At 35.0% G+C, this 21,854-nt stretch overlaps 1 protein-coding gene across 7 annotated transcripts; it reads left to right on the forward strand.

Moving 5' to 3' along the window:
* Positions 1-206: 206 nt before the first annotated feature.
* Positions 207-12,958, forward strand: LOC7487135 (formin-like protein 20). 7 transcript variants are annotated; one of them, XM_024582436.2, is made up of 17 exons: positions 218-878; positions 1,168-1,871; positions 1,956-2,177; positions 2,253-4,327; positions 4,465-4,600; positions 5,963-6,034; positions 6,128-6,226; positions 6,357-6,398; positions 8,223-8,303; positions 8,405-8,455; positions 8,539-8,620; positions 9,877-9,971; positions 10,572-10,643; positions 10,725-10,841; positions 11,004-11,072; positions 11,492-11,558; positions 12,125-12,271. In XM_024582436.2, the coding sequence occupies exons 1-17, from the start codon at positions 806-808 to the stop codon at positions 12,127-12,129; spliced, it is 4,062 nt and encodes a 1,353-aa protein (XP_024438204.1). In that variant the 5' UTR covers positions 218-805; the 3' UTR covers positions 12,130-12,271. The 7 variants fall into 7 exon arrangements, 4 of the variants coding, with proteins under 4 accessions (XP_024438205.1, XP_024438204.1, XP_024438202.1 ...); XM_024582434.2 differs by having other exon boundaries at positions 226-878; positions 12,060-12,958; XM_024582435.2 differs by having other exon boundaries at positions 230-878; positions 4,471-4,600; positions 12,060-12,958.
* Positions 12,959-21,854: the final 8,896 nt, after the last annotated feature.

A 21,854-nucleotide genomic window follows, 5' to 3' on the forward strand; every position in this document is an offset into this window, starting at 1 on the left:
AACATGTCTCGTGCGACGCTGAATCTCCGATGCACGTACCCACCTGTCCAGGTCTGTACAGGACCAAGATTTCTGTCTCTCTCAACGCACAGATGTCTTGTCTCTCTTACGTGGGTGTTGTGATTTTATAATATAATAATGGAGGAACAACTTCCACGTGTCAAAAGCACATGATAGATTACATTCCCAGTCACATACAATACAAGGAGTGATCCATGGACGGAAGGAAAGAGTTTTACCCAAATTGTGTTTTGCAGTAAGTTTTAGGCAGGCAAGGGAAGAAGAGGCGAGAAACTACTCTCCTCCTTTTATCTCTCCCTCCCTCCCTCCCTCCCTCCATGTGATTTTCTTCGAAAAAAATAATAATAAAAGTAAAACACTCTGATCAGCATTGCAACCCGAAATAATTCCTCTTCTCTCGACTGTCACTTGCCGCACACACAAAGACAGGCTTCCTCTCTCCGAAAGTTTTGATTAGTAGTGTTATTATTATTATTATTATTATTATTATATTAATTAATTATAACAGCAAGAGCAAATTGTGATGAACCTTTTAATAATTATTAATAATAGCTATAGCTAAAGCTGTGTGAATTTGCTATGCTCATTGTGGCTGATTTTGATTCTACTCCGTAACCGACTGTCTCTCTAGAAACTTCGTACATTTTTGTTGTTTTTTTATGCACTTAATTGAGTTGGAGAATATCGGGATCTGCTATGATTTTGAGTTGCTCAATTCCGATCTCTCTGGTGCTTTTGTAAACCAACGGTTTGGGTCCGATCGCCGGAGAAACAGCGCCATCAGATGGCGCTGTTCAGACGTTTCTTTTACCGGAAGCCGCCGGATCGGCTTCTTGAGATCTCCGAGAGAGTCTACGGTACCTCTCTCTTGTCTGTTCTTTCTTCCCCCCTCTAATCTATCTTCCAAATCTCTGTTTCATTGCTAATTTTGAACAATTGAAGCTCGATGATTAGGTTTCTTATAATGCAGCTGTGAAGTATTCCAAGTCTATTATTTATTACTGGCAATGCACTGAATATTCTTTTATTTTTATGAGGAATTTTGTTTAATATGCAATTCAGCACTGATGTTGAGTTATACCAAGTATTTTGCTGCAATTCTCTGTTTTGAGTGCTTAAGCAGACTTATTGCGCTGTCAATTGCAGTATTTGACTGTTGCTTCTCCACGGAAGTGTTGGAAGAAGATGAGTACAAGGTTTACTTGGGTGGCATTGTAGCACAGCTACAAGACCACTTTCCTGATGCGTCCTTCATGGTTTTTAACTTTAGAGAAGGGGAGAGGCGTAGCCAAATTTCAGACATACTTTCACAATATGACATGACAGTTATGGATTACCCTCGCCAATATGAGGGCTGTCCTATGCTGCCTCTGGAGATGATCCACCACTTCCTTCGATCAAGTGAAAGCTGGCTGTCCTTGGAAGGGCAGCAGAATGTGCTGTTAATGCATTGTGAAAGAGGAGGTTGGCCTGTACTTGCTTTCATGCTTGCAGGTCTTTTGCTATACCGGAAACAATATACTGGGGAGCACAAGACTCTTGAAATGGTCTACAAGCAAGCTCCGAGGGAACTTCTCCATCTTTTGTCTCCTTTAAATCCACAGCCTTCCCAACTTAGATATCTTCAGTACATTTCTAGAAGAAATTTTGGTTCTGATTGGCCTCCATCAGATACTCCTTTACAGTTGGATTGTCTGATGCTAAGATCCCTTCCTTTGTTTGAAGGGGGTAAAGGTTGCCGGCCAGTTGTACGTGTTTATGGCCAGGATCCTTCAAAACCAGCCAATAGAACTTCCAAGCTTCTGTTTTCAACATCGAAGACTAAAAAACATGTTCGCCTCTACCGGCAGGTAATGCCTCTACTCATGTTATTGAAAATGATCCATGAATCACTTCCACCTTAAGGTGCTTCTTATGAATTTCATCAATTGCAGGAAGAGTGTATGCTAGTGAAAATAGATATACGGTGCCGGGTTCAAGGGGATGTTGTTCTTGAGTGCATCCATTTGGATGAAGATTTGGTACGTGAGGAGATGATGTTCAGAGTGATGTTTCACACAGCATTTGTGCAGGCCAATATTTTGATGCTCGTCCGTGATGAGATTGACTTTCTCTGGGACGCCAAGGACCAATTTCCAAAGGACTTTAGAGCAGAGGTAGGTCTTCGTAATTCTTTTGTTGATGCTTTTCTGAAGCTGTAAGAGTTGAATGCATACTCATGTCTGTATCAGGTACTTTTTGTGGATGCTGATGCTGTGGTGCCTAATGTCACCACAGTCGAGGCAAATGAAGATGGGAACGAGACAGAAAGTGCTTCACCTGAGGAATTTTTTGAGGTGGAAGAAATTTTCAGCAATGTAGTAGACGGGCATGAAGCAAAGGGGTATGGTGCCTCTCATAAAGTCCATGACAACATGCCAGTTGATGTAGACGGTAAAGAAGTCTGGAAGGAGGACTCAGATCTTCACTCATTTGAAGACTGTGCTTCTGATGACGGGAATCACAAACAGGAGGGGAAGCTAGATTCTAGTGTTGATGCAGTGAAGGACATTGCTGTGGATGATGTCAAGTACAAGGTAGATGAGAAGGTGGATTCTGATTTTTTAGCAGTGAAAGACATTACCGTGGATGATGGCGAAATCAAGGCAGATTCTGTGGTTTCTGCTACTGGTACGCTGATCAGGAAACAAACAACAGAAGTGATTGGAGATGTCGACGGGGAACTTAAAAAGATGGAAGATGAAGGTGATAGAGAAAATAGTGCTACAAAGAAGTTGGAATCCCAGGATCCACCAGTAGAGTTGAGTGCTGATGCTGGTAGACAAAAACTTGAGCAATTAATGTTACCTTCACCAAGGAGGCAGCCTACATCAAATGCAAAACCTGCTGCAGATTCAATTATAACCGAACAAAAGACTAAACATAATGAACAAGAAGGAGCTCATGGAAAACAAACAAAGCCAAATACCATTCCTCGGTGGGTTCCCCCTAATAGAGGCCCTTTTAGCAATTCCATGCACGTAGCACATCCGCCATCAAGATATAATAGTGCACCACCGGCTCTTACATTTTGTGCTTCACCGGAGGACTCTAGTGCTGGTGGCCATGTAAAGATTTCTTCTGTTGCCACTGGCCCTGGAGATATAATTTCAAATGATTTTCCTTCTCCAACTGAAGCTCCACCTTCTCTTGACCCGCAACAAATTGCCCTCCGTGGTCCCCCACCTCCACCTCTGCCATATTCCAACAAATCTTCATTTTATGATTTCCAGGCCAGTTCAGGTGGTGAAGCACCACCACTTCATTCACAGATTGCTGATGCAGTTTCCTTTCCCCCTCCGCCTCCCACATCATTTAGCAGGCAGAATATTCAGATGATTCCTCAACATTCATCTCCACCACCCCCTCCTCCTCTTCCCCAGCTGTCTAATAGGCAGACTATTGGGATGGTTTTGCCTCCACCTCCTCCACCCCCTTGGAAGTCTGGGAATACTCCAGCTGTTTTCACTACAACTTATTCTCCACCCCCTCCTCCTCCATCCCCTCTTCTCCCTTCAGGTGCCTCTACTACAAATCATGGCAGACTTGGAATTCCCAATCCACCTCCACCTCCACCTCCACCTCTTTCTCTTGCACACACGTGTAGCACTCCTTTGGCTCAATCAATGCCCACTCATGGAGTTATACCTCCACCTCCTCCTCCACCCTCGAAGCCTGCACAAAGAGCTCCACCACCTTCGCAGCCTGCACATGGAGCTCCACCACCCCCACCTCCACCTCCTATGCGTGGTCCACCACTTCCTCCACTTGTGAGTCAGGCTCCTCCTCCACCTCCTATGCGTGGTCCACCACCACCTCCACCTCCACCTCCACCTCCTATGCGTGGTCAACCACTACCTCCACTTGTGAGTCAGGCTCCTCCTCCACCACCGCCTCCTCCAGGCCGTGGAGCCCCCCCTCCTCCCCCGCCTCCTCCAGGCCGTGGAGCCCCCCCTCCCCCGCCTCCTCCAGGCCGTGGACCACCTCCACCGCCTCCACCAGGAGCTCGTGTTCCTGGACCTCCTGCATCACCAAGACCTCCAGGCAGTGCACCCCATCCACCTCCAGCCTTAGGTGTCAAAGGAGCTGCTGATGCAAGAGGTCTGCCTTCGGGAAGAGGGCGGGGTTTTTTACGTCCTTCAGGGATGGGGACATCTGCTACAGCACCCAGAAGATCTTCTTTAAAGCCTTTGCATTGGAGCAAGGTAACAAGAGCAATACAAGGAAGCTTATGGGAGGAGCTGCAAAGGCATGGAGAGTCCCAAATGTATTGCATCTTACTAATTGAATTTTCTTTTAGAATAACTAACACACAATTCAGCCATACTTTCTTGAAGTTTATAAATGCGTTACTATATACATTTTAGAATCATTCTCTTTATTTGATGGTGTTGCATCCTTGAGCCATAGTGCCCCAGAATTTGACGTGTCAGAGCTAGAAAGCCTTTTCTCTGCAACTGTCCACAAACCTGCTGATTCGGGAGGTAAAGCTGGTGGAAGACACAAGTCTGTTGGATCAAAAACTGACAAAGTTCACCTGGTAATCTAAAATTCATTTTCTCTGTCTTGAAATTCTTCTGTAAAAAACCTCCAGTGTGTGTAATGGATCTTTCATTCTTGTTGCTGGAGTTTCGTTTTATTATATTTTATTTTTCTCAAGACTTCTTGATTTTTCTTCAATGGTTTTTTCTTGCTTTCTCCAATTAAAATATTGTAGTTGCAATTTCTCTCTCCGTAAGGCTAAGTTAATTTGTGGTCGGAATTGCACTACTTTTCTCATTAGCCCATAAACCTTCTTTTTCCTGGGAGATTTTATGATAAATGATTCTAGTAAAGGTGTTTCTGGGGTAGTTTCTGTGACAATTAGGTGAGAAAAGTTACTTTGACTGTATTTGCATCAATTATTCAGATATTATACGGAACCTAATGAAACATTTAGACTAGTATGTATTTGTGAACTTTTTACATGTAAGATAAATTCAAGATTGTCTTCCAATTTTACTTCTTATTAGTTGTTTACATGTGCTCGCATCTCTTTGTTATCTCTAATCAACTGCACTGAGAACAGTACCCTTCTACCTACAAATTCCAATGATATTTTTGTACAACCAAGGCATAGCCATTCATTGACCATACAAACATTAAGCCTTGAAACTGCAAGTTTAACCATTTGATGTTAGTGGCAACCATAATCATTATTTGGGTTTCAGGTTAATAGCTGAATAACAAATGGTGGCTACTTTTTTTTTTGTGATATGTGGAGAAATCCTTGTGAGATATAGCTAAAGTTTCTTTTTCAATTATATGGCGTTGCATGATAGTTTGTTGATAGCTGAGCTTACAATATGCCCCTAATATTTGGGCAGTAAGTTGTTCATCAATATTGTACCTTTTAAGTGCAGTTAGGGTAACATTTATCTTAAAGATTAGGTTGTATACTGGAAGGGTTAAGATATAGTGAAATTGACTTGGATTGAAGCTGTAAGGATGCAATTTTTAAATATGCTGGGAAATATCAAACATCGCTTAACATAGGATGGAATAGAGGAAAAGCATTTAACTCTAACTAATTCGAGATTAAGGTTCAGTCGAGTTGGATGTTAAGCAGGCATGATAGCATGTCATAAAAAAATGAGAAAAATTATCATTTATCTGTGTGCGGATTCTATGCTTTGTTAGTTATGTATTGTTGTGCAATTGCCATGTGTGTCTTTGTGTTTTGCATGCTTGTTTACAAGTGTGTTTTTGTGTATCTTTCTAAATATATATCAATTTGATTGCACTTTTTGCTGTTTTTTGTTAAAAGAAGTTTGTTCAGAGATAATAGACCCTTATGATAGAATCTTGATCTTTTCTTACAATTTAATGTATCCCAAATGAAGCTTCTTGTTGCCAATTGTAGATTGATCTGCGGAGGGCGAATAACACTGAAATTATGCTTACAAAAGTTAAGATGCCGCTTTCTGACATGATGGTAAGATCAGGCATCTTGGAAGTCCTTGCAGTGATTATTTCATTTATTAAAACTATTTTTATTGATTTGCTGATGAAGACATGATATTTTCAGGCTGCAGTTCTAGCAATGGATGAGTCAATATTAGATGTTGATCAAGTGGAAAATCTTATAAAGTTCTGTCCCACGAAAGAGGAGATGGAACTTCTCAAGGTGAAGCTTCAAACAATTAAGATCTCATTTACCTTCCATTCCATATTCAAGGGTATTTTGACATTCTGTTGACCCTCTAAACTCAAGGCCAATTTTAGACATTTAACCATGATTAATTGTAAATTAACAGGGCTATACAGGTGACAAGGAAAACCTGGGGAAGTGTGAACAGGTCTGCAAAGTTTACTTATCAACCAGAAATTCCTCATGTTTTACTGGAATGCAATCTTGAGAACTTTGTCAGTTGTCACACTTGGGTTAGTTGAACTCTTGAAGATTGACATGTGACTACGTACCTGTAGCCTGGCTTATGTGACTTCTTAAAATCTTTATAGCTTCTCTCTCATTATGTGAAATAATGAATTACAGTTATCTAAACTATAATTATGGTTGTCCTTTTCAGTGACAATAAAGTAGGTAGGTTGGCTGATCCATTTGACCCTAGAAGTTGTTGTCTAATATCACTGGTTTGTGATACCCTGACAATTTTCCATTTGATCCTAGACGTTGTCTAGTATCACTGGTCTGCGTGATACACTGACAATTTTATTTTGAAATTATGAACTCCAAACTTTCATTGCTATCTTTTTATTGGAAGGAGCTGCGTAAGAGGACATGAACTCATGATATGAGAAATTTGGTTTTGCATTCCTGTTTGTTTCAAGCATCCCATCTAAAAAAGAAGCACATGGATACTATTGAGTGGTTGTAAGCACCAGGAAAGGATCGGATTTTATTCTTGAATATTACCTTAAGTTATGAGATATCTAATACTTTGATGATGAGAAAGCATTGAAGTTTTTTCTCCTTTATATGAAAAAAAGGGGAAAAGGATAGGAAACTTGTCTCAAGTTATGTGATTCATCAACAATGTTTGGTTGTCCAGTGGTAGAAAGAAATACATCATGTTTTCAATGGAAATTTCTTTTAGTGAAAATATGTAGGACTGAGAATACCAGTTCTTTTCCAGTCTTTTTTTTCTTTTACCAAACCAAATTGCAATTAGTTTGAACATGTCTGCATAAAGTATTATGTAGCTGCATGAGAAGTGATGATCGTACTAGGCAAGACCTACTTTCTGATGGACATCTTCAAATTCAGTTGGGTGATCTTTTCTAGTCCCTAAATCCGCACCCACCCCTGCCAAAGTGGAACTAAAACCTCCAAGTAGAAATTCCAAGTTTAAGCTTTCCTGTTCCTTCGGGCCCTTGAATATTTTTTTATGGAGTGATATTGGTGGAAGCCTGATAATGTTGTAGTTATTGATGTTTGGAATATCAGCAGTTGCATTCCTTCATCACTCTAAAGAAAAACGTTCTGTTATGAGCAGCAGAACTACAAACTGTACATGAAAGTAGAATAAATAACTTATAATAAATAAATTTTCTTGTAGATGAGTTAAGGTTAGGTATGGTTATCTTTCAAATTAAGGACATGGTTACCTATTCCCCAAAAGAGATGATCCTATGGCAGACTTGGATTCTAGACTTGAAAGGTGCAGTTCACGGGGAAGGCTGGAAGTCTCTTTTAAGACATCTGATCTAGTTGGAAATATACAGAAAAAAATTAGCTTGGCCTCTGCTAAGAATAACATGCACAAATTGAGAAATGGTCTTGGGCGTCAGGGGGAAGCTGAACTAGGATGTGAAATTGGTGATAGCTGACTGACGTCCTGATAGCTTCAATTGCTGTAATTGTGGTAATTGTCAATTTATGTAGATGTATGAAATTGATGATAGCTTACTCCATGTCTCGATAGTTTCAATTGCTAAAATTGAGGCCATTATGAATTTATGTTTTTAGGGTATTATAGTGCATGTTGACTAGAGGTCATAACGTGAAACCCATCAATTTGAATCTTTTGCATGCATGAAGATCACATTACATGGGCTAACTTATTTTTCCTGTTGGATTTGCTGGATAACTTGAATGCATCCTTTCTTATTTCGATATTGGAACAAACTATTCAACTTTATTGTATGCGTTTACTCTTCAGTACTTCTTGGAGCTGATGAAAGTGCCACGTGTGGAGTCCAAGTTGAGAGTGTTTTCTTTCAAGATTCAATTCGGCTCTCAGGTTTGGCGGCATCTGCATTGTTAGTGTGATTTTCATAAATTTACATTTCTCCTAAACTATGTTTTTCTCCACAGTTTTCTTATTCTTGCTCTCTTCCACAGATTTCAGAATTTAAAAAGAGCTTAAACACTGTAAACTCTGCATGTGATGAGGTATAATCTGCTAACAATAATGATGCGTTCCATGTTTTACACATTCATTTTTTACACATGGGGGCTGAATATCTGCTTATTAGGTCCGGAATTCCCTCAAATTGAAGGAAATTATGAAGAAAATTCTTTATTTGGGGAATGCGCTGAATCAAGGAACTGCACGGGGTAAGTATTTCAGGTTCTAAAGGAAATTGTTGAGAAAATTCTTTATACGGGGAATGTACTGAACTTAGGTATAAATGCTGTATTCACATTAAAGTTTTTAGAGAACTTTCATAATGGCATTTGGCATGATTATTTATATGTTCTCATGAGACAATTACAGGAGAAGAACAACTCAATTGCCTGTAATGGTTTGCTTGCTCTTTCCATAATGATTGTGGCTTTGTTCACACCTACTTGAAGGGCATAGCCTATATCACAACTTAGGGAATCTGAAGAACCATATGCAGTCTTAGAGCAACAAGATCACAGTATTTATAAGATGTGCTAATTGCCATTATCTGTAGCAATTAGTCTTGAGCTCTATTTACAGTTTATCACAATTAATGGTAATATGTGTCACCAATTGTATTAATTTGAACTAGTGCCCTGCTACATCTCAACTAGTGCCCTGCTACCACACAAAGCTTCAACTTTAAAGGAAAACAACCTTTTTTCCCATCTTTTAATTACGTGTCACCAATTGTATGGTAAAGATTATGTTTTTGAGATATTATAAATCTCAAAAGTATGGATAATTATTGGGGAACTGGCTGAGAATCATGGTGCTGTAAACTAGTTACATGATGTTTTTAGATGTTTTAGGCTTTTAGATATTTTTCCTGTTCAATAGTTGATTTAGTTTCATGCTATTTTTTCTTTTGGTTTTTGTAATAATCACAACATTTTTGTTTCATTTCCATTATTTTCGACGGTTTCATCAAGTCTTTAGTATTTAAAATATGAAATAGTGTTTCCTCTCAACTTTCTAATTGCTTGCCTTTCATGTCTCTATTCATCTCTCATATAGTCCCTCCTCTCCTCTTCTTCCACATTCTCCTATTACCTAAATTTTCACCCAACTAGCAATCACCAAACACTTTCCAGCCGAGCATTGATGGATTTAGATGGTGAAGCACATGCATTTTGTAAAAGAAACTGCTCTAAACTGCATGGTAAACATTAATAGAACATGTAAATGATTAATTCTCTTTTGGAAGAATGCAAGAACTCATGTCCTTACTATCTGGTATTTAGATGATCAATATTGCTTTCTATTGTTTGTTTTTAATTTTCCATCATCTGAACATCTGTTAGTGTCTTATCATGATGAGTACTTTTGGGTTGAATTTTTCATGCTGACATTATGCAAATAAAATTCCTAAACATTATTCATTTTTCCTTAATACAACATATCAAATACTTTCTGAATTGTACAGGTTCTGCAATTGGATTCAAGTTGGACAGTCTTTTAAAACTCACTGATACGCGTGCTTCTAACAACAAGATGACGCTCATGCATTATCTTTGCAAGGTGTGGTTAGTATTATGTTCCTTTTTTTTAAAAAAAAAATAATAATTTCAAAGTGCATTCAAAACCTTGTTGAATGACAATTTTAGATTTTCTATTCTAAATTTGATTGTTATAGAGCCTTTTTGTGATTGTTGTCTCAAGGTTGCTTCCTGGGTTGCAATGCTTATGTAACCAGCTATTTGATTACCAATGTCTTTTGTAATAAATCGAACATTGCAACAATAATTGTACCCAAACTTTGCCTTACGGGTGCACAGTGCAGTTTGAGGAATGGGTGCTCAAGCAGATCCCAAATGAATTAAGAGGAGCTGATCTTCATTTTTACCTCGTCTAAGCTCTTAAAAATTTGGTGACGTTTGCATTTTTTAGTTTGGAAATTTTCAGAATATGTAAATTTGGAGAGATTGTTAATTTGGCCTTAGTATTGGATTAACTTCGGAGAACATATTTGGTTGCACTTAGTTATATAATTAAGTTAAAAAAGGATGTGATTCAGAAACGTCAAACTTGAATTGCTCTGAGATTCTATCCTTGTTACAATTGTGGTGGGCATCTGCAGTGAGATCCATAATAATTACATTTTGTTTTCTTGCCTCCCAGGTGCTCGCTGCCAAGTCACAAGCACTTCTAGATTTTCACCGCGACCTAGTTAGCCTCGAAACTGCATCTAAGGTGCCTGATTTGTTTGAATTGTCAACAACACTTAATTACTGCAGTAAGATTATGAATAGATGGAGTCTCTGTTTCTTGCAGATACAATTGAAGTCTTTAGCAGAAGAAATGCAGGCTATAATCAAGGGGTTAGAGAAGGTTAAGAAGGAGTTGGCAGCATCAGAAAATGATGGTCCTGTGTCCGAAGTTTTTCGAAAGGTTCAAAGCCCATTGTCTCGTTTCTATTGTCCCTGTGAAAACTGATTTTGTGGCATCTTGCATCCTTAAAATTGCTAACTGACCTTGCCTCTGTTATGTTTTCTTCATCGTTTATTGCTTTAATGGTCTGTGTGCGCTAACATCCTTTTGTGTGAATTTTAGACACTAAAAGAATTCATTAGTGTTGCTGAGACAGAGGTGGCATCCGTGACAAGTTTCTATGCTGTGGTGGTAATTTCCCAACTATTCATTTGCATCCACTATAATTTTTGTAGTATTTTTTTTTTTTTTTTTGCTTTTATGTCTCATTGAAAAATATTCAATAACTAAAGCTTAAGCTTATGACATGAGCTTTTAGTTAATTTTAGTAAAAATAATTCACAATAATCCGATGCTAAGTAATTGTGTTTAAACTTTAAAGTTTGTAGTTAATTTTTTTTTCCTGATATTTGCTCTTTTTCCATCTTAGTATCATTGTTTTAATTTTTTATCTTTTTTATTTGCATACGTGGCAAGGACCCAATGTATGTTTTTTTTTTTATATTCGATGGAAAAATAGGCAATTCATGTGTCTTAACCATAGAGCACTCTTAAAATTGCATCTATGCTATGTTGTCCACTATCATAAATTATTGTCCTGTGGTGGACAGGGTAGAAATGCGGATGCACTTGCACTGTACTTCGGTGAGGATCCTGCCCGTTGCCCATTTGAGCAAGGCAAGTTATACTTGGAACATTTTTCTTATTTACCTTAACTGATCTATGAATTTATGATTTAATAGAGTATTGCGTTTAGTAGTGATCGTGTGGTATACCCACAGGTTTGTTTCCTGACTTTTCTGAAGTTCAGTATCTCAACAAGATATGATGTCTATATAGAATTTAAATGTTCATTAGGGGGGAGGGGAAGGGGAAGGTAGAACTTCCTTAAGATTTTCCCAACATGAGAAGATCAAACGAGGCCTGAAATACAAATTGAATTTTCATGAATACTATACTGTCCCCTTGAGAAAGACTTGTGTAGTTATATTAGACGAATTGTGAGATAAATATGAAAAGGTGGAAAGGGATAGATAAAAGACAGGACAAGATGTAGACTGTGGAGGAATCAGAGTTTCATGATACTATAAAATCATTTGAGTCTAGTCTATTTGTTAAGATGAACATTGGAGAGAACCTGAAATGACTTCTTCATTGATGCTTTGATGATCAATGCAGTTACAGCTACTCTCTTAAATTTTGTGAGATTGTTTCGTAAAGCGCATGAGGAAAATTTGAAACAGGCTGAATTGGAGAGGAAGAAAGCTGAGAAGGAGGCTGAAATGGAGAAGGCAAGGGGTATAAATCTTACAAAGAAGAACATGGAATAACTGCAAATTGGTTTCTTCGTTTCTTCGCTAGGCAATTTGATGCTCTCTGCCACAGCAGCCATCTGCCACAGTGTTTTTTTTGGTGTGAAGGTGGCTCATGCTGCTGAGGATTGGTGCCAAGTATCCAATTCTCTGCTCCAGTATGGTGCAAATATAAGCCTTGCAAGTGATATTGACAAGGCAAGAGCACCATTCCATGAGGCATGCGGAGCTTTAAGGTATGCTGAAGGCTTGTTCAGTCAGAGTACGACAGACGAGTTCGTTTTTTAGAAATTCAACGGGGATCATACTTCAGCATATTGTGTGGTTAAAAAGCATGGGTTCTCTGCGTGATTTAAAAGATGATGGATGTGGTCCTTGCATATCATCGACAAGGGAATTTGTCGTTTTGGTCAATCCTTCATTTACACATCAGGAGATTCGGTTTCCAGCTTTCTTCATTCGTTTTTGGCATAAATTTTTTCTGCACCAGAGCGGATGGCTTAAAGCCGCAAAGCACCACGAAACCATGTACAGAGAGCTCTGACCCTACACTAACACTAGAATTCAATTCTTTTCTTGTAACATAGGGAGCAGCCTACCCCTTGTTTCTTCTAATAGAGATTGACTTGACCCGTCGCTAAAGATGTATAGTTGAGTAGAAGACGGGCTGCTCTTAGTGTGTAATTAATTGTAACATATCAGAAAAGCAGAGGTTGCAGCACAGTTTTCAAACTTGATATTTTTAAGCACCATAGTTTGTATCCATGGGAACCATCTTTCGAAGCCAGACATTGGTTAAAGGCTAGTAGCAAAGACTAGTAGGATTCAAATCTGCTCAACTCCTCTTGCTTCAGATTCAAGTAGAGGAAAAATATATATATAATCAAAGGTGCTGGGGGCATGGGGAAATTCATTCAAGGCAGAGTCCTCCGGGAATGTTATACAGTAACTACAAGAACTGTGGACTCTTTATTATTATCTGTCTTGAGTGCTTTTTTTTCCAGAAATTCAATGGTTTTAATGGTTCCAGAAGTTCATTCGTTATTGGGTATGGTTTCAGCCTCTATATGTAGAAAAAAGGAGGAGTTGAGGGGAGAAAGGAAGAGCGAAAAAGGTGAGTGTTAGAAGTTCATGTTTCATTGAACAACAATGGTGGTTGAGAAAGCCATGGGAGGGGCAGGAACGATTTCCAACTGCTTTGTGATCGCCGGAGCAAAATGCAAATGACGATGTACTGTCCGCTCGATTCTTTTTCTTTTAAAACTTATTTTATAAGAAATTAAAAAATTATACTTCAAAAATAAAATCTAAATATCATGTTGAATATTAAAAGACTACAATCTAGAGTAGTATACATACTTGTACAAAAGGGTCAAATAAAAAAATATATTTCTATTGTAAAGTGACAATTATAATTTTTAAGAAATTTTTTAAGAGAATAGGAGAAATAGAAAATATGTATTTTAAGAAATTATTTTATATTCGTAAACATTTGTTTTTTTTTTAAGATTTTATTTTCTAAAAAATTAAAAAACGTTTCTCAATTAAACACGACGACGACTTTGATGTCCTAAATTGCGTGAATAGCAGAATAATTAGGGAATAATGTGAGCAACCTTTTGAAAGCTATGTCTACATGCTTATGTAATAGTTAACTACTAGGGTTGGTGCACGCACTACGCTGTGTACCGGATAAAAAACTAATTATTATATATAAAAAAATGTGAGTGTTATTAAATTTTTAAATTTACGTGATAAAATATTTGAAATAATAATTAAAAACTAGACCTATGTATTATATCATATTAATTGGCCACTATATGTATTAATAAAAAAAAAATACTTGCCTGGCTTATTCGACTTAGTAATCCAAGAGCGAATTAGTTGTCCTATTTAAATGATAGTCTGGTTATACAAAATAATTCAAGCCACTATTGTTTTAATATTTACTTAGCCCTAGCTTAAATGTGAAACACCAAACTATTAAGAAATTAAGTCGTGAAAAAAAAAATTAGGGTGTGAAATTAAAAGATGGTGGCACATTGTACTAGCTCGGGTTAACACACAAAATTTACAATCCGTCTAATGAACACGACCACTATGAGTTAACCTAGTTGGACAATCTATTTCTCCTTGATTGAGCCTTAATTGACACCGAGTTGCATTAAATCTAGAACTAAATTGAAGAGTTATAAAAGAATTAGAGATGAAATTTAATAAATAAATAAATTCTAAAGAATGAAACTAAAAACATATAAGAGTATAAAGAAAGGGAAATAACTAAGCACACTCGGACGAATCTCCTAAACTAGGTTGATTTTCCAAACCCGCAATTCGTGAAATCATAGACTCGGGTTCAACCAAGAAGCTTAATTTTCAACCAATTTAACGTTAGAGGATGAAATTGAAAACAATATTTCAATCTAAAAAATTTATCAAAGTAAAAAAATTGTAATGAAAATATCAAGGACCAAATTTGACATAAAAATAAAATAAAATTAAATGTTGAGGGATGAAATAAAAAAAATCAATTAAGAAAAGGATTCAAAACAAAATAAATAGTAATTAAAACCAAGGATCAAATTTGATAGGAAAAAAACTAAAAAAGTATGAAATCATTAAAAAAAAACTCAATTCTAAAAACTATCTTATATAAAACTAATAGCAATAAAAAAATAAGGACCAAATGTAAATGAAGAAAAAACTTAAAGGAGAATGAAATTGAAAAGAAATTCTAATTTTATAAATTATTTCAAATACAATAAATGGTAATCAAAATAATAGAGATCAAAGATGAAAGAAAAACACATTGAAGGACTACTTTAAAATTTTGAATGGTTATATGTTAAAATCAAGGAAGAGTGAGAAAAGAAAAAAGAAAAACAAAAAGGCTATCAATGCCAAACCGGAGATTAGTAAGCCATACGCGCCACTTAGAGAAAGAGATGTCACCGAGACAATTCAAACCACATTAGTGGCGGCTATCTCTAGTCATTGTAACACGCCTTAAGAACAACAAAGCGGTAGAGAAATTTAAATTTGTTTAGAGGACAAGTCAAGAAAACAATAATCCAAATGAGAATAACTATAACCTAAAAACATACATGGAATTGAGCGGTAATGTAACTTGTGAGCATTATATGAATGAAAAAAAAGGAAAACAAAGACTATAATCTAGTGTATGATGAAACATATATTCATGTCAATGAATCATCTCAACCCAAAAACTTAAGTTGTTATGTGAGGCTCTAAGATATGATTTTATATTATTCTCTAACATCCCCTCCAGTGAAAGCCTTTTGGACTTGAAATTTGTACAGGTTCACACTATCTTATATTATTAATTAGATTTTAATTAGAAGAAATAATGAGAGTAGTAAGATTTGAACTCATGACCGTTTGACCTTTAAAACTATGATACCATGTTAGAGAAGAAAATAGGTAGAGTTTGATGTATTATACAAGGTAAACACAATATATCCTAAAGTTTAGCACTTTCTATAATAGTCTTCAACTAAAATAATTCTCAATAGAACAATATTTAGAATCTACTCGCTGTTTGACCCGCACTTTACTGTAAGTCAAATAATTTTTTTCCAGCAAAAAAGGAATATATATAGGTTTATCATAAGTGTTTTCTTTATAACAACAAAAAAAAAGTTGAAAGACAAAATTAAAAATAAAATATTCAATTTAAAAAAGTAAAAGACATCAGATAATCGAAGTTAACATTTAAAACCTGTGAACTGGGTCATGGACCCCATTGGATTTAATAGTTTTTTATTTCTAAAATTATTTTTTATTTAATTATATGCGAACCAGTTTAAACAACCATTGGTGATGCATGGGATTAAAATAAAAAAATTTGATAGCGTAAAAAGGTTTTTTTTTAAGTTAAATAAAATAAAGACCTTTAAAAACAAACGATGAAATGATTTATTTATTTCTTTTTAAATTTTAAGGGGCTAGAAATACATCAAATTAAGGAATGTTTTTCAAAAAATAAACAGGTAATACACTAAATTAAATAATAGTCTATAAAAAAATTATAATTTTTTTTAAAATTGTTATTTTAAAAAAAAGCCAACAAGAAAATTCAATAAAAAAATTAAAAAAAATAAAACATGTTGACTTATTTTTTTTTCTTTAGTAAAGAGTGTCCATCCCTATTTGTTTGAAAAAAGATAAGTAGGCGACACGTCGCATATTGTGGTAGATAATATATCACTTGTTCCTAAAATCTCAGACAATATGGTAGTCAGAAATTCAGAGGAAGTTGTTTTTTCTTTAAGAACTCATTTTTTTACTGAAAATACCTAGAAAACACCCTATACACCTTTATAAACTCATCAATAACTTTAAAAAACTAAAAAACCATCCACAACCAAAAATCAACATGAAACAAAAAATCTTACCGAGTTCAGATATTTTTTAGGCAATTTGAATGTGAAAAAACACCTAAGTAGAACTTTCATCACCAAATAGAACCCATTGACATCAAGATTGATTGTTTTGATAGTCGAAATTAGTGTTAACAATAATTTTCTCTCTACCTCAAAAATCCAATAACTTTCTCTCTCCTCTCGCAAACTAGAAACTGAAAAATAATGCAAATGATACTTTGGATCAAAATTGATTTTTTTTAAATTTTAAAATTTGAAGGGAACCAATTTATATAATTCAAAAAGTATGAGGACTAAATTGAATATTTTGCCAAAATTTAAAAAACACTACCCATCTCCTCCATGTTTTTCACTCTAGTCTCTATCTTTTAATTTTTCCCTTCTTTAATAATATTAGCTAAATTAGCTTTTAATTAGGTTATTAAAGGGGGAAAAAAAAGGACAGTGAATCCACGAAGCCTATATATATATATATAATAATGTGGGGAAACAATGTTTCCCCAAGCCTTTTTAAATATTTTTAATTTTAAACAAAGAAAAAATAATCAAGAATTAATATGACTTTAAATCATTTTACAAAGACTATAAAAAAAAAAAAAAACTTTGTTCAAATAAATCTTCTAAAATGCTCATTAATGAATCTTCTAAATCCACGTAATGACTTTGTATAACTATAATAATATCAATCATCTTGGATGGTTGCAATATCGTCTGTGCCATTTATTGTCATCTTCAATTGAAAATTTCGTACAATGCCACAATGGTTAACATTTTATTATAATAACATTTTATATTTGTTTTTTTTAGTTTTAGTTTTTAAATTTTATCAATCAACAACATAATGTTTTTAATTTTAATTCTTTAATATTAGATTTTAGCTTATATGCCATGTTTTTTTTTTTTATCTTGATTTCTACCTTCAACATTAGATTTATTAAAAGTGGAGCTTCATATTTTTTTTTATTTGTTTTCTATGAATTTTTTTTGATCTCATGACAGAGATTACGAGTTGATTTGAGTTGTATTTTTTCTCTTGCTTTTTCAAATTGATTTATTTTTCGATTTCATCCTTCACTATTAGATTGGTTAGAAATTGAGTTTTATTTTTTTTTCTCTATGGGGGGGGGGTGTAATCCTAATCTGAAGACCTAGGTCATTGATTTGGCAAGTTAACCCTAATTGACTCAATGTTTTTCACTTTTTAATTCATTTGTTTTTTAATTTCACCCTCCAATAACTCAATCTTATTTTTATTTTTCAATTTCATCCTATATTATTAGGTTGTATGGAAATTAAGCTTTTTTTTTAATTTGCTTTAAATGAAGTTATCCTGGTCTAATGAATTTAGTTTAGTTTTTTTTTTATTTCAACCTTCAACATTAAATTTGTTTGAAATGAAGATTCATAGTTTTTTATATTTGCTTTTTATGAAGTTATCTTGATGCGAACCTCGTGATTACACAACCCGTAACGAAGATGATAACATCCCTAAGAAAATCAAATAATTAGTTTTGGTTGAACCTTGATCCAGAGTTAACCTATAATTAAGAACCAAATGTATTGAATGATTGCGAATGACGCCACAGATCAATTATACCTAGATAAATTGAATTTACTCTTTGTTCCAACAAAGAAGAAAAGTTTACTCAAGCAAAACTGAATTTCATTAATGTCTAAAGGCTGCTCCTAAATTTTCAGCAAAACAAAACATAATATAGTCTTAAGATAATAACCTTTGTCACACCCGGACATCGCGACAACCAATTAAAAATAATCTCTCGATTGGAAAAGGAACAAATATCTGACATCTTGTTCTTTTTTGGGAAAATATCTTGTTTAAGGAGTCGCCACCTAGTATTATAGTCACTAGAAACCCTAACTGGTCAACAGAGATTCTATGGTACAAGACTGGTTACGCAAAAGGGAAGATGCTATCACCCCTTAAGCGTCCTACCTAAGGCAGGCTGCATTGCTGGTTTTGTCTAAAATTGCTAAGAATTTGTTCTCCTTTTTCCCTTTTTTTATTCTTCCTTTCATATTCCTGACTTTGGCGTCAGTGAACAATTCCTATGAATATTTCCAACTCTGGCGTTGCTAAATATCGCACAAATCCAAAAAATACGATACTCCTGACTCTGACGTCAGTGAATATTTTCACAAAAAAAGAATTTGAAGAAGAAATTTTCTATGTCATTTTTTCTTGTTTATCCTTTATTATTATTTGCCCTTTTTAGATGGAAGTAAAAAAAACATTGCACGACATATTTGTATTTAACAGTAATAGTCTACAGATTGAACACATCTACAAAAAATACAAACACAAAGAAAAAAAATAAAACAAAGTGCGAAGGGCCCACAAATAAATCAACGAAGGCCCTAAATATTTTTGGAATTTTCTGTTATCAAAAAGGGGTTTGTTTGGTCAAATATCAAATTAGAATGGGCATAAAAATTATGGCTAAGGCATAAGGGTGGGTTTTGCCAAGCACACCCTTACGAAACACAATTTGGGTCGGCTAGGCCTAAAGCCCAGACCCGGCCCACTCTTTTTTTTTTGGGCTTGATCTAGCCCAGCCATACGTGAAAGGTTCACGCATGCATGCAACAATAACCAGTTAATTATTTTAGAAAGGAAGTAAGGAAACTTACCTAGGTGTGCGGCTGCTGGAGGCGAAGTCGAGGGAGACTGGGCTAAAAAAAAAGGATTGAGGGGGGCGGCGGCTAGTATAGGGTTCGCCGCCCCCCCTTTTTTATGTTTCTCTCTTTTAGGGTTTCTGGTAATGGCCTTCTCTTGGGGTCTCTTCTTTTAGGGTTTCTTCCTCTAATCCTTCTCTTTCATATCCTGAGATATGTATTTATAGTGCTAGAGTCTCTTCGCGTGTGAGAAACCAAGTTTCAATCAAACTCATTCTCTTCTTTGAAGTTTGAATTTATTAAGAATCAAATTTAAAAGCGGATAACTATCATTATCTTGAAGATAAGGATTATCTTGAAGATAAAGATCGAATGACAAAAGCACATTGTAGTTCTTAATTTTCACGCAAGTTGACAAATCACACTTTTCATCAAAATAAATCTCTGATATTTTAATTTTACATTTTAAACCCTGTAAAAATTAAATTAAAAACCAATGGACCAAAATTAGGTTATAACAACCCTAATGGTCATGCATTAGGGTGCAAACCAATAGGTTTTAATTAAAACTCAGCGAAACACAAGCATAATGTCTAAAACAAGTCTAAACATTGATTTTAGGCCAAAACAAACCCAACAGAAATAAAAGTTAAAAAACTAAAATATAATTATCCCAAATATCAATTAAAAAATAAATAAACATTAAAAAATATTCAGATTAATACAAGTTATCAAAATAACCTCAAAATCGTATCTCCTTGCATTGGATCCTTTGTAGTCGAATCTTAAACTTGTAGATGAAAGAGTGTCCCTTTGTGCCATCCATTAATCCTCTTTCCTTACTTGAAAGATGTTGTATTAATTGCTGAAGTTTCCTCCATTGTTTAGCTGAAAGTATATTCTTAAAAAATCAGGAAGGGATGTGGCTAAAATATCTTCTTTAAATACCCTCTCATAATCTTCATTTTGAATAAGAAAATCTTGTAAAATAAAAAACAAAACAACAAAAGAATTCCAAGCCTCCTTACCACAACATACATTCCATAATGGATATGAAGCCTTTGCAAACTATGAATATTAGTTGTTGTCATAAATGTCTCCTTATTTGACATGAAATTCTTGTGGAGAGGGTAAGACAATAGCTGCCACACATGCTTTCAAGAACATTAAGGAATACTTGTATTGACTGGAATTCATAATACATAAGGAAACAATGTTTCTTTAATTTTTGCACATTCCTGGTAGATCTAGTCTTGACTTCAAATACGTCGTTTTCTTTTATCCGTATGAATTAGAAGACTTAACATATATCACCGAAAATGTAAGAATGTCTACTTTCCAACTCAATTGAAATCTTAGAATAATTGCTTATGTAGCTCCAAATATAGCCTAAACAGTAAATGAAGGTCCAAACATACATATTTGACACGATTCATCTAATAACTTAGATCCTCTGAAATAATCCATTTCCAAACATTCATTTACCTTAAATCTTAACCAAATGTATAATAGCATGTCTAGAAACTCCTATAAAAATTCCAGTCTAATTTAATAGTCGAATTGAAAGTTATGCTCGATAACGTAAAACTAGACAGTAAAAGATTTTATGTCAAAATCTAAATCTGACTTTGCTTGGATCATATCATATCTCGATCTCATGATCCAGATCACAGGTTTAAGAGGCTAATCTGAGTTGACTTAAGTTGTTTTTTGGTTTTTAATTGGTTTTTTTCTAATTCATCCTTTAATGTTGGGTTGGTTGAAAATTAGACTCTGTAATTTTTTTATTTACTTTTCATGAGGTTATTCCAATCCAATATGTCATCATTTCAATATTAAAAAAAAATATTATCCAACTATTAGCATATTTATATTTTAAAACGTGTCATCCAATATGCATTATATTTTGAGTCGCAAATAATTATTTTTGTTAAAAAAACATTAGCAATGTTTAGGTATTTATATTTAAAAAATAATCTGATTCATGACGCAACAAGAGCCACTAATCTAAGTATATCCTCGAAGGTTGTTTCTAAGGGTCACCATAAGGTTTATGATAATTTATATATATTAAAAAAAATTAAAAAAAAAGTAAAATATCAGGTTTGGTGATGTAGTGAGTGAACCATTCACCCACCCTCAGACCTGATTCGCTTTGAGCTTGGTCAAAGAGGGTAAAAATCCAATCCAAACGAATTGCATGATGTAGGATAGTGATGGGATGAAATCACCACCTCTATACCATAGCAGGCAGCCCCCTTTCGGTCAACTCCAACCATAGTTTAACACTTATCTTCTCTCTCCGAACGACATGCCAAGTGCTAAAGGGGTAGTGTCGATGCCTAAATAACAAATTGTATCATTTTGATTTTTATGATATATATTTTTTTTTATTCAATGGGGACGTATGTTGGGCCTTAAGCTATATAACGAGAGGAGTCCTTCTCTCTTATATAAAAAATAATTAAATAAACTGAAGTTATTGGAACTCAAATCTGTGAATTACTGAAGAAAGCTATTGAATACATGCACACTTGCTTGTATATTTTCATGATATCTTTGTGTTTTTGTAATGGCTTCAGGTGATATCTTTCTTTTTTTAATAATGGTTTCTCTGAAACAAA

The sequence above is a fragment of the Populus trichocarpa genome, chromosome 12 (assembly GCF_000002775.5).
Source record: "Populus trichocarpa isolate Nisqually-1 chromosome 12, P.trichocarpa_v4.1, whole genome shotgun sequence".
Classification (NCBI taxonomy): Eukaryota; Viridiplantae; Streptophyta; class Magnoliopsida; order Malpighiales; family Salicaceae; genus Populus; species Populus trichocarpa.

Excerpts from the sequence above, each read along its gene's own strand:
- LOC7487135 (XM_024582434.2), top strand. The coding sequence starts at position 806 with ATGGCGCTGTTCAGACGTTTCTTTTACCGGAAGCCGCCGGATCGGCTT. Across the intron at positions 879-1,167 it reads GATCTCCGAGAGAGTCTACG|TATTTGACTGTTGCTTCTCC; the intron begins GTACCTCTCTCT and ends TGTCAATTGCAG. Across the intron at positions 6,035-6,127 it reads TGCCGCTTTCTGACATGATG|GCTGCAGTTCTAGCAATGGA; the intron begins GTAAGATCAGGC and ends TGATATTTTCAG.